At 39.4% G+C, this 13,833-nt stretch overlaps 1 protein-coding gene across 1 annotated transcript in view; it reads left to right on the forward strand.

The window, feature by feature from the left end:
- The first annotated feature begins 6,155 nt into the window (after nucleotides 1-6,155).
- KMO (kynurenine 3-monooxygenase) overlaps nucleotides 6,156-13,833 on the forward strand; it is a 57,223-nt gene continuing 49,545 nt past the window's right edge. The window contains 1 exon segment of the mRNA XM_045453108.1: nucleotides 6,156-6,280. Within this exon segment, the coding sequence (XP_045309064.1) occupies nucleotides 6,227-6,280 (54 nt within the window). The 5' untranslated portion in view covers nucleotides 6,156-6,226.

Raw genomic sequence — 13,833 nt, forward strand, 5'->3', positions numbered from 1 at the left:
GAGAAAGGAGAGGGTTTGGATACCATTAAGAGTCTATAAATAGAGGGAGTGTAGAGGCTGAAATTCCACAGCTTGATATCTGGTAGAGTTCTGGTAGGAAGCACAAATCCCCAGGAGCAGACAACGAGGTCCGAGGGGTTGTCAGGTCACATGGGTAAAGGCAGTTCCCCTGCTGAGATGACATTTGGTAGAGGATGTGAGGCCTCCCTACAGGCAAAGTTCCCAGCAGACTCTGGAGAACAGCCATGTTTGCTGATGTTGGAACAAGGATGTTAGATGTGGTGAAGCCTGGCACCAGATGTGTGTTGTGATTTACTATAATCCCTGAAAGGCTGCGGTTACACAATCCCATGAACTTTTCCTGGGGCAGGCTGGCACCCAGCCACAGTCTCTGGGCATCTGCAGCAGCACAGTTGTGCGAACGTTCCTGGGGGCGGCTGGCACCAGCCATTGCTCGGTGAGACCCTCCCTCCAGAGGGTCGGAGTGGGTCAGAGCTGCAGAGCCCTCAGAAGTGAGAGGTTTGGAAACACAGCCCCATCTGAGATAGAACTTGAAAGGGAGGTGCCACCTGGCACTCGAAATCAACCACAAGAAAAAATTTGGAAAGACTACAAATACTTGGAGACTAAAGAACATCTTTCTAAAGAATGAATGAGCTAACCAAGAAATTAAAGGGAAAATTTAAAAGTACATGGAAGCCAATGAAAATGATAACATCACAGCCCAAAACTTCTGGGATGTAGCAAAGGCGGCCATAAGAGGGAAGTATATAGCAATGCAGGCCTTCCTAAAGAAGGAAGAAAAGTCTCAGATATACAACCTGAACTTACACCTAAAAGAACTGGAAAAAGAATAGCAAATAAAACCCCAAAACAGCAGAAGATGGGAAATAATAAATATTAGAGCAGAAATCAATGCTATTGAAACAAACAAACAAACAAACAAACAAACAAAAAGGCAGTAGAACAGTTCAATGAAACCAGGACTTGATTCTTTGAAAGTATTAACAAAATTGATAAACTACTAGCCAGTTTGATCAAAAAGAAAAGAACCCAAATAAATAAAATCACGAATGAAAAAGGAGTGATCACAACTAACACTGCAGAAGTACAAACAATATAAGAGAATATTATGAGCAATTATATGCCAATACATTGGGCAATCTGGAAGAAATGGACAAATTCCTAGACATATAAACTACCAAAACCGAAACAAGAAGAAATGGAAAATTTAAACAGATCCATAACCCATAAAGAATCGAATTAGTAATCAAAAATCTCCCAAAAAACAAGAGTCTAGGGCCAGATGGCTTTCCAGGGGAATTCTACCAAACATTTAAAGAAGAGTTAACTCCTATTCTCTTGAAGCTGTTCCAAAAAATAGAAATGGAAGGAAAACTTCCAAACTCATTCTGTGAAGCCAGCATTACCTTGATTCCAAAACCAGACAAAGACTCCACTAAAAAGGAGAACTATAGACCAATTTCCCTGATGAACATGGATGCAAAAATTCTCAACAAGATACTAGCCAACCAGATCCAACAATACATTAAAAGAATTATTCACCATGACCAAGTGGGATTTATACCTGGGATGTAGGGATGGTTCAATAACCACAAAACAATCAATGTGATACATCATATCAATAAAAGGACAAGAACCACATGATCCTCTCAATAGATGCAGAAAAGGCATTTGACAAAATACATCATCCTTTCTTGATAAAAACCCTCAAGAAAGTAGGGATAGAAGGACCATACCTCAAGATCATAAAAGCCATGTATGAAAGACCCACCGCTAATATCCTCAATGGGAAAAACCTGAGAGCTTTTCCCCTAAGGTCAGGAACATGACAGAGATGTCCACTCTCGCTACTGTTATTCAACATAGTATTAGAAGACCTTACCTCGGCAATCAGACAACACAAAGAAATAAAAGGCATCCAAATCGGCAAAGAGGAGGTCACACTTTCACTCTTTGAAGACGCGTGGTACTGTATATGGAAAAACCCAAAAGATTCCACCAAAAAACTGCTAGAACTGATCCATGAGTTCAGCAAAGTCGCAGGATATAAAATCAATGCACAGAAATCTGTTGCATTTCTATACACCAATAACGAAGCAACAGAAAGAGAAATCAAGGAATCGATCCCATTTACAATGGCACCAAAAAACATAAAATACGTAGGAATAAACCTAATCAAGGAGGTGAAAAAGCTATACACTGAAAACTAAAGAAAGCTTATGAAAGACATTGAAAAAGACACAAAAAAATGGAACAATATTCCATGCACCTGGATTGGAAGAACAAATCTTGTTAAAATGTTGATACTACCCAAAACAATCTACATATTCAATGCAATCCCTATCAAAATAACACCGGTATTTTTCACAAAGCTAACAAACAATACCAAAATTTGTATGGAACCAGAAAAGACCCAGAATAGCCAAAGCATTCCTGAAAAAGAAAACCAAAGCTGGAGGCATCACAATCCCAGACTTGAAGATGTATTACAAAGCTGTAATCATCAAGACAGTATGGTACTGGCACAAAAACAGACACTTAGATCAATGGAAGAGAATAGAGGACCCAGAAATGGACCCACAAATGTATGGCCAACTAATCTTTGACAAAGCAGGAAAGAATATCCAATGGAATAAAGACAGTCTCTTCAGCAAGTGGTGCTGGGAAAACTGGACAGCGACATGCAGAAGAATGAACCTGGACCACTTTCTTACACCATCCACAAAAATAAACTCAAAGTGGATGAAAGACCTAAAGGTAAGACAGGAAGCCATCAAAATCCTAGAGGAGAAAGCAGGCAAAAACCTCCTTGACCTCGGCCACAACAACTTCTTACTCAACATGTCTCCAGAGACAAGGGAAACAAAAGCAAAAATGAACCATTGGGACCTCATAAATAAAAAGCTTCTGCTCAGCAAAGGAAACAATCAGCAAAACTAAAAGGCAACCAACAGAATGGGAGAAGATATTCGCAAATTACGTATCAGATAAAGGATTAGTATCCAAAATCTATAATTTATCAAACTCAACACCCACAAAAGCAAATAATGCAGTGAAGAAATGGGCAAAGATATGCATAAAACACTTCTCCAAAGAAGACATCCAGATGGCTAACAGACACATGAAAAAAATGCTCAACATCACTCATCTTCAGGGAAATCAAAACCACAATGATATACCACCTCACACCAGTCAGAATGGCTAAAATTAACAACTCATGCAACAACAGATGTTGGCAAGGATGCAGAGAAAAAGGAACACTTTTGCACTGCTGGTTGGAATGCAAGCTGGTGCAGCCACTCTGGAAAACAGTATGGAAGTTCCTCAAAAGTTAAAAATAGAACTACCCTATGATCCGGGAATTGCACTACTAGGTGTATATCCAAGGGATACAGGTGTGCTGTTTCAAAGGGACACATGCACCCCCATGCTTATAGCAGAACTATCAACAATAGCCAAAGTATGGAAAGAGCCCAAATGTCCATCGATGGATGAATGGATAAAGAAGATGCTATATACACTCACACACACACACACACACACACACACACACACACACACACACACGAATATTACTCGGCAATCAAAAAGAATGAAATCTTGCCATTTGCAACTATGTGGATGGAACTGGAACTGGAGGGTATTATCCTAAGTGAAATTAGTCAGTCAGAGAAAGACAAAAATTATATGACTTCACTCCTATGAGGACTTTAAGAGACAAAACAGATGAACATAAGGGAGGGGAAACAAAATATAAAAACAGGGAGGGGAGACAAAACAGAAGAGACTCATAAATATGGAGAACAAACTGAGGGTTGCTGGAGGCGTTGTGGGAGGGGGGATGGGCTGAATGGGTAAGGGGCATTAAGGAATTTACTCCTGAAATCATTGTTTCACTATATGCTAACTAATTTGGGTGTAAATTTTTAAAAATAAAAAATAAAATTTAAAAAAGTAAACGTATAAGAGTGTAAGAATGAAAGACGTTATTTGCAACATATATAAAGAATAAAACTCAAATCCAATGTCCACTTAAAAAAAAAGACTACTCAACAAAAAAGCACTATGCAAAAAAAGAAAAGCAAATTGTGAATAACAGGTGAACCGTGGTAACTTCATTAACAAAGAGTATAAATTAAAATGACTACAAGTGGGGCACCTAGTGGCTCAGTTGGTTAAGGTCTGACTTGATTCAGGCTCAGGTCATGATCCCAGGGTTATGGGATCAAGCCTTGCATTGGGTACTGCGCTGAGTATGAAGCCTGCTTAGGTCTCTCTCTCTCTCTCTCTTTCTTTCTCTCTCTCTCTCTCTCTCTCTCTCTCCCCCTCTGCCTCACTTATTCATTCACTCTCTCTCTGTCTAAATAAATCAATTAAAATAAATAAGTAAAAAAATAAAATAAAAATAAGTAAAAAAATAAATCAATTAAAATAAATAAGTAAAAAAATAAGTAAAATAAAATAAGTAAAAAATAAAAAAGGAAATCAATTAAAATAAATAAGTAAAAAAATAAAAATAAATAAATAAGTAAAAAAATATATATTGAAGTTCGAAAAGAGGTAAAACTAAGCTATCTTAAGGATGCATATATGTCAGTAATGTTATAAATAAAAGCAAGAAAGTGATAAAGTCGGGATGGCAATTGCCTCTGTGAAGGATGGCTGGTAGGCAAGGGACACGTGTAGATTTCTGGGCTTCTAGCAATGTTCTTTTTCTTGGCCTAAATGGTGGTTACTTTATGATAAAATTTTGCTCTACAATAAGTAAAATTGCACTACTGTATTTTTGTGTGTGTGTGCTTTACTGTTTGTGTTACAGCCCATGATTTAAACAAAGAAGAATGAGAAAGTTCTCTATATACTGATATGGAAAAATTCTTGAGTTATATGTTGTAAAAAAAAAAAGGTGTGGGAAAGTAAAAGTGTATATAATTTTCAAATTTGTTACTATTTATGGAAAGGAAGGGGGAGAGAGGGAGAGGAGGAGAAGAGAGAGAGAGAGATTGACTTTAGAAGAGCAGGTAATGCAGACACTAAACAGGTGTTGTCTCTGGGCAGGAGAAATAGATGGCCAAGGGACAGGGTCAGAAGAGTGAGTATTCACTGTAAGACCCTTTGTTGTGTCTTTTGAATTTCACACCATCTGAATGTATTGCCTATTCAAAATAAATAAAATTACCTAAGAACAAAAAAGTTTTCTAGCAACGCTGACACTACTTACCCACAAGGGGCCGCTATTCGATGATGATTAACTATTCCCTCACCAGGGAGAAACCTGAATGCTCCTGCCTCTCTCCAGGAAGTGAGGAAGTGTCATCATTTAGTTCTTACTTTATTCTACACATCATGTTCCAGGGGGGAAAAAACCCTCAATTCAATTCAAAACTATGCACCAAAAATAAATAATACACATGTAACATGGGATGAAAAAAAGAAAAAGTGGAGAGAGAAAATAAGCCAGGGTTGAGTTTACAAGAAGCACAGAATTCACTACCTCTCCTGGAGTTAATGCACAAGTTAGATTCTAAGGTTTCTTGCCTATGATGAAAAAAAAAAAAAAAAAAAAAAAAAGCTGGGGAGGGAAGTATGGCCGGTGACAAATTCACAATCTTGTTCAGGAGAATATTAATACTAGGAAAAAAAATTCCCTGGAGGTCTAAGACAGTCTGAGAGGACCCTCCATGTGCTCGTCCTGACTGGTCTTAATGGCAATAATCCATGCACAGTTGGATTATGACTGTGTCACAGTTGTGACACGAAGCCACCTGTCTCTCCTAGAGAAGCGTAAGATGCTTTGGGACTTCAGATGAGGGCAGTTTCATTCATGGTTAGTCATGAGTGAAGATGAAAGTAAGAATGCATGCTTTAGAAAAAGAGGGAAAGCCTCAACACTGTACTTTAAAAAAAAATCCCCTGTCTTACACGTAAGGTAGAGAGTGGGTGTCTTCACTTGGCTGGATTTTTCAAAATTTGGTTATTGCAATGAATTCTCTTTTTTCTTAAAGCTGAACAGTTTGTGCTTTAGGCCACTAAGGGGTTAAATGCTATACTCTAAGTTCAAGGGGAATTAGCCCTGCTCAAATCGCTGCTGGTTAACACAGGCAGGGCTCTGGGCAATATAAAGGCGGGGAAACCAGCGGCCAGGAGACACAGCTTCCTTTGTGACAGGAGCTACAACAATTATAAAAACACTTGGGCAGTCATGGAATTATCTGATATTCAAAGGAAAAAAATAGCTGTCATTGGTGGTGGCTTGGTAAGAATCTATTTGGATATATTATTCCTGTTAGTGATATTGTATTAGTTGTCATTATTCTTAATAATTATTATAAATCACTTGTACAGATTGTTCATCTTCTTGTGGGACCTTTCTGATATTTAAAGACACCTACTTTAAATGTGGTATCAGTTTTCATGTGCTGTTTCTTAGGAAAGGAATTTTATTTCCATGAGGTACAAAAGTGTCTGTTTTCCCTTATCATTTCAGATTAGCATTTCCTAAAAACAGAAAATAGAGCAAATTGAATTTGATTTATCCCCATGTTGACTATGTTTATAAAACAGATATTAGGGTAAATAGTCATTTTAATCAAAACATTTGCCTCACCTGGTGAATAACTCAGTTTATATTGTCTAATAATAAGAATAAAAGCTAATGCAAAATCATTATGTTGGATGTTTGCAAGTTATTTGAGTAATTGGGAGTAGCACCTATTTGGTCGCCTGACTTATTTGGCTTGTCCAATGGAGCACGTAAAGTGGTAGAGTGAGGGGCTCCCATGTCACTGAGCAAATGAGATTAACCTGCAAAGTCTTGCCCCACACCTAAAAAATGCTGGGCCGGGGGTTCTCCTCTGCAGCCATTGTTGTCTTAACAAAGCTTCTTCTGCTTACTGTGGGGCTGCCTGAAGTAAACTATATTGTTTTCCTCTCTCAACAGAACTCCCATTTTGGAATAAAAATATCACTACTAGTAAAAGCTTAATCATTTTGTTTTCACCTTTGCTGTAATCATTTGCAGGCTTTTAGCTCATAAGAATTCGTTCATTCATTTACTCAACAAAAATTTCTTAAGGGCCTAATATACCCCAGACACCATTCACGGTAGTTTATACCACACATATATTTACATAGTATATGACAATTTTGTCTTTTGTTCTGCCTTCGCTATGATCTTTCCTCAAAGTACTGTGACAGAACATTTCTGGTTCTAAATTTCAAAATGCTAGGGAATGTTGTCACATGCCATGTTGGTAAATACACGTGACATATGTTGTCATTTCTTTTTTTTTTTTTTTAATTTTTTTTTTCAACGTTTATTTATTTTTGGGACAGAGAGAGACAGAGCATGAACGGGGGAGGGGCAGAGAGAGAGGGAGACACAGAATCGGAAACAGGCTCCAGGCTCTGGGCCATCAGCCCAGAGCCTGACGCGGGGCTCGAACTCACAGACCGCGAGACCGTGACCTGGCTGAAGTTGGACGCTTAACCGACTGCGCCACCCAGGCGCCCCTGTTGTCATTTCTTTATACTGGGCTTCAGTCTGATTCTTTCCTATCAAAATGTTGCATGAAGTGAGAATTCATGTATTCAGTGCAACGGGATTGAGTGCACAGTGTTTGCCAACATTGTTTTAGTTACTAGGAAGACAGTGGTGAGCATTCCATGGAGGTGAAGGAGAGTGGAGAAGAAAACAAATATATCATTTCAGTGAGAGATAGACCCTGTAAAGAAATGCAAATAGGGTAAAGCTGTAGAAAGTCTTCACGAGTGTCCATTTAGAGTGTGGTCAAGGGTGGCCTTGCGGAGGGGCCTGAATAATAGAAGGAAGCAACCATGTGAGGGGCTACAGAAAGCGTTCCAGGCAGAGGGAAGAGCCTGAAGGGAAATGCTGAGGTGTTCAAGGAGCAGACAGAAAGGCAGAAAGAACAAGGCTGGAGAAGAGTAGTTCTGCAGGAAAGAGAGATGAGACAGCCAGATCTTCCAGGGTCTTAGAGGGCGAGGTAAGAAGACTGGAGTTTACTCTGAGCACAATAGGAAACTGCTGGACGACTTGAGGCAAGAAAGTGAGTTCTGATTTGAAAAGATTCCTTGAGCTAGTGTGAGGAGAAGGCCTGGAAAATTTTAAGATAGACCCATTAAGAGGCTGTTGTGTTTGTCCAAGACTTGGACGAGGGTAGCAGCAGTGACACCTCTTAAAATGTCGCTTATCAAAGGGGAGATAACTATGTGGTTGCATATATGATTTTGGAAGGCATAAAAGTGTGACTGTCATCCGTGCATTTCTCACTGAATAACATTTAAAGTCTTCATCATGCAGCCACTTCACTATCTGGGCACAAACATGTGCTAGAACATGGAAGACATGTATTAGAAGCAACGAAAATTCCTCTGCAAAGGAATTCTATCCACCTTATTATGCAGGCTCATACCCAGGAATCATGTTTGATTCCTTTTTTTTTTTTTTTTTCATTTTATGCAAACGCCTTTTCTCTTTTACTCCCCTAGTAAGCCTTAGTGATTTTCTACTCAAAATCAATTTCATCTCCGGCCATTGCTACCATCTCAGTCCAGGCCATCATCATCCCTCATCCACCTCCTGTGTGAGCCCCCAGCTTCTCCTCTTATCCACAGACAGTTCATTCTTCACATAGCAGCCACAACGGTCTGCTTTTATTTAATTTATTCTTTTATTCTTGAGAGAGAGAGAGAGCATGAGCAGGGGAAGGGCAGAGAGGAAGACAGAAAGAATCCCAAGCAGACGCTGCACTGTTAGCATGAAGCCTGATGCGAGGTTCGAGCTCACGAACCGTGAGATCATGACCTGAGCCAAAATTAAGAGTCAGATCCTTAATCAGCTGAGGCACCCAGGCTCCCCCCCACAATGATCCTTTTAAAACATAAGTCTGGTAATTATCACTCTTCGCTAATACCTTCCAATGGTATCCCCTTGCAAATAAAATAAAATCCAACTCTTTACCAAAGGTCCTAGTTGAACTGAGCCTGTCTACCTGCCTGGCTTCACCCTTTCCCTGTTTTATGTTTTTAAATATTATCTATCAGCAACCCAAAATACACACTTTATTTGTTCTGGGTTTTAACCTGTTTATTAAATGTCAACTCCAACTAGAATATAAGCTCATATTTACCAATGTATTCCAGCGGCTGGAACCGTGCCCTCACTACTTAATGTTATTATTTAGTTAGTATTTGATAGATGAATAAGAGGGATGAAAATTCTCTTAAGGATATGAGCATGAAGGACATGTGACAATGAACTTGAATATTGAGCATATTATGAAAAAAGGTATTAAATAAAGCAGTTCAAGAAGGTTAAATTACATCCATAGAGGACAAATTAATTTTCTTGCCCATATTCTTTCTTGTGTCTTTTTGTTCACTTTCCCATTCTCTTCTTGCCCATGGGCCATATCCTAGTACTTTCTACTGTCTACCACATTGAAGGCTCTCCCTAGCCCCTAGGGGAAAAATTGCAACATAGTTAAGAGCTTTCACTTAGAAGTCCAAAGAAAACAGTGAATTCGACTTTTTTTTTTTTTTTTTTTTTTTTTAGTCCAGTGGTGGCCTTACCTAGTGAAAAGTCACCCTCTAAGAATTGCCCTTGCCTTGCTGTAAGTGGCCATCTGATCCTGTGATAGACCAATTAATTTCTTTTCTTTGAAGACAAGCCAAATCAAAGAGGTCAGAAGGAATCCACAGATAAATGAAGGAACTCTCATTGAGAAACTAAAGATGAAAGAAACTAAACCCTGAAAATTTTACAAAAACCTTAATCTGAATATTTAGAAAAATCACTGTACGATTTAGACATTTTCCTCTTTCTGTGACACACTGCTTCCTGAACACTTCCCCTGCAGAAGGGATTACCTCCTGGCAGCTGAGGGATGAACCCATAAAGTCCTCTTGCCTCTTGAAAATGCCCACAGGGTTTTGTTTGCTTTTATCATATGCTGCATTCTATACAAGTTATTGATGTGCATGGGTAATTTCCCCATGAAAGACATTTAACCTTCTAAATCTTGATATTGTCTTATCTTTGGGTCCTGCTCCCTTCCCTTTTATAAAGGTTATCCCAGTGCCTTATACTGTCAAACACACTAACATATTTTGTGTGTATGAGTTTGCTTTCAGAAGAAAGTAAGGAATCCTGTATTTACAACTTGTGGGCAATCAAAAGAAAGACAATGTTTTCCATCAGAATGGTGTCATAAGGAATGTCATCCTTGAAAAAGGATTTGAAAAATAACCTCTATGCTTCAGGCTACAGGTGTAGCTTTCCAATTCTAACAAGTTAGCCTCAGGGGAAAAACCCCATAGAATCTTCTTTATTCTGTGTTATAATATGTTTTCTGGTTGTTTTTTTTTTTTTTTTAAGTTTATTTTGAGAGAGAGAGAGAGAGAGAGAGAGCGCACAAGCGAGAGAAGGGCAGAGAGAAAATCCAGAGCAGGCTCCACACTCTCAATGCGGAGGAGGATGCAGGGCTCAAATTCACAAACCGTGAGATCATGACCTGGGCCGAAACCAAGAGTTAGCCGCTCAACCAACTGAGACTCCCAGGTGCCCCTAGGTTTTCTCTTTTTGCAAAGTGACAAGCCAGTGAAGTCAAAAGAAAGTCTATCTAACCTGTCCAGTGTCCTCAAGCTATGTTCATCCTCAGGTCCTTGGTATTCAGAAATGCTGCTTCTGATGACTATTATCAGTGTTTAGCAATATGATAGAAATGGCCGAGCCAAAGGGCACTCTTTGGGTGACAGCTACAGCTCCTTGAGCCCTCATTTTCTGTGTGACGCCAGGAGCATTAGCTGAAAGAACTACTGAGGATTCCAGGCTCAGCTGTCACCACTGTTGAATGTGCCCACTGTTGTAGCACACATTCCAAAGATGTATCGCCGGGTGTCATTGAAGGATTTCTTCTGTCTCCTCTGCTGATAAGCAACCCCACTACACATTGTTTTGTGATTCATTCTCCCTATGATTGTCCTAGCAAAATTCTCCTTGGAAAGGTATTTAGAGGTTAAAGTCTTTCAAAATAGTCGATTGAGGAGAATACCAAATTTTATGACTTGTCCATAATCATGACCTGTCCGCTGGTGTTCAAATCAGGTTAGTGGCCTCTGTTGATGAAAATGCCTTAGAAACAACTGATACTTGACTCTAGGAGAGGGTGCGTGTCATGTCTATAGATGTCAGATTCCCTCATGGATTTATAGGCTTAAAGTGGTCTTGAGGCTATATTGGCACAAGAATGTGTTTCTGACCTGTATTCTTGGGATCTTTTGACCTCACCAGGCACTCTTCGCTCAGCTGATTGCAACAGAAGGAGCATTTGGTAATGAGGGGACTATAATCAGTTGGGAGGACAGGAAATACCACAGAACACCAGATCGCTACCTTTTTTAACTCTAAAATTTGACTGCTTCCTTTTCACACTTTCTTACCCACACATCTCTAGCTTTGTTCCCAATCTGGTCTTTACAAAAGTAGAAATCAAATGTCACCTGGAATTTTTACTTTTGCCAAATATCCTAGATACGTATAAACCGTCGATTATCTATAATCTTAGGTCAAGGCCCATAGATAGCCTGGTTCAAGCGCACACTTTTTATTTTCTGCAAATGTTAACAAGACAAACCATGTAAAGAACATAATTACTATGAGCCTTTATTCTTATTCTTATTTTATTAATATGAAAGTAAATAAAACTCTATTCACTCTACTCTTGATTTCTACTCCCTAGTCACCGAACCTTATATATGAGAAACGCTCATTTCTGCACTAATATCTATCCCTTCTTAAAATTTTTTAAAAATGTTTATTCATTTTTAAGAGAGAGCATGCGTGCGCATGAGCAGGGGAGGGGCAGAGAGAGAGGGACATAGAATCCGAAGCAGGCTCCAGGGTCTGAGCTGTCAGCACAGAGTCCAATGCCAGGCTTGATCCCATGAACCGGGAGATCATGACCTGAACTGGAATTGGGCACTTAACCGACTGAGCCATCCAGGTGCCCCCACACTAATATCTAGCACCTTCTACAAACAGGAGTGGAGTGGATTTCTCTGTGGCTGTAGAAGTCATCCTGAATTTGCACTATGGCTAGGGACAAGTTTTGATCTCACTCTGTAGCTTTCCTCAGCCTCTTTTCTAGTTCTCCTTGTGCTTTGATCCCTCTCATCAAACAGGTTTATGATTAGTATTTAGCTGTATCTCTAATTCTCCAGGAGGTTTGACTAACGATTTGAGATTTTTTTTTTTTTTTGCTACCCAGACAGACTCTTTTTTTTTTAATTTTTTTTAACGTTTATTTATTTTTGAGACAGAGAGAGACAGAGCATGAATGGGGGAGGGTCAGAGAGAGAGGGAGACACAGAATCTGAAACAGGCTCCAGGCTCTGAGCTGTCAGCACAGAGGCCGAACTCACAGACCGTGAGATCATGACCTGAGCCGAAGTCTGACGCTTAACCGACCAAGCCACCCAGGCGCCCCCCTAGACAGACTCTTAAGGTGCCTCATAAACTACACTGTTACCTATGTAATACAGAGTTTGATCATTCACCCCTCAGAGTTTGCTCATTTACTGCTGTGTGAGCAGTACCTGCAATGGAACCAATATCTTTAGGGAGCTCAAAGCTTAACTGCCTCGAAGTTTAACTGTCTGTTTTGCTTTCCTTATCATTTGTCCCCAAATACTTGTGGACAGTTTGTCCATGATCCACACACACATCTGTCCACTCAAAGAGAAAAGGCCTCACATATGAGTGATTGTTGTCCCCTCGTATATAGGGATCACTCACGGTTGGTGGTGACCTAACTTGGTACTTCTTTTCTGGAAGACAGTTTGAAAAACTCTGTATCTATCAATAGTCTTAAAAATGTGTGTGTGTGTGTGGGGGGGATTTCAGAAAGCTGCACCAGCTATTTCGTTCTCGAAGCTGGCCTCAGAGAGGTATTGCCTTCAGAGGAACAATTATCCTTCAACCTAAGAGAGATGAAAAGCAATTAAGAATCTTTAACGTGGTCTCTCAAAAATACCAAGTCTGGGGAAATTCAAAACCTGCAACAAAACCTTAAAAATAATCTTGTCCCACACACTCTCAGTTTCTTTCACCTGCTTTGTAGCTACTCCAAAAACAAAACCAGAGAAGATCAGGCAAACTCCTACAACAGTCTAGGCTGTCAGCATCCTCTCCCCAACTTATTTCAGACCCCCTTCTTTCTCTCCACTCTATCTGCTTTCATTCCGCTATTATCTTTATTCCTCCCTGGTGCTGAGACCCAGGAACCAATGGGGCACCATTTCATTATTGCAATTTTATCAAAAGAAATAAATGGGTGCATTATGATTGTTTATAATCCAAAAAATTAAAATACTTTAATGTCCAAATATAAGGGCATTGCATACAAGGTAATGTAAAGCAATTATTTTAATATTTTGATTTAAAATATTTTCTGGGATTTCCTGGGTGGCTTAGTTGGTTAAGCATCAGGCTCTTGGTTTCAGCTCAGGTCATGATCTCACCATTCATGAGTTCCAGCCTTGCATCAGTCTCTGTGCTGATGGTGCAGAGCCTCTTTGGACTTCTCCCTCTCTCCCTCTCTCTCTCTGTCCCTCCCCTGCCTATGCTTTCTCTCTCTCAAGATAAATAAATAAAACTTCATAAATAAATAAAGTATTTATGACATGGAATATATTCACAATATACTATTATTTTTTCAAACAAAATAATAAAATAAAATCGACAATATGCTACCATTTTTAAGAGAAATATTATGTTTTATATACATAGAA

This window comes from Leopardus geoffroyi, chromosome C3 (assembly GCF_018350155.1).
Source record: "Leopardus geoffroyi isolate Oge1 chromosome C3, O.geoffroyi_Oge1_pat1.0, whole genome shotgun sequence".
NCBI lineage: Eukaryota > Metazoa > Chordata > Mammalia > Carnivora > Felidae > Leopardus > Leopardus geoffroyi.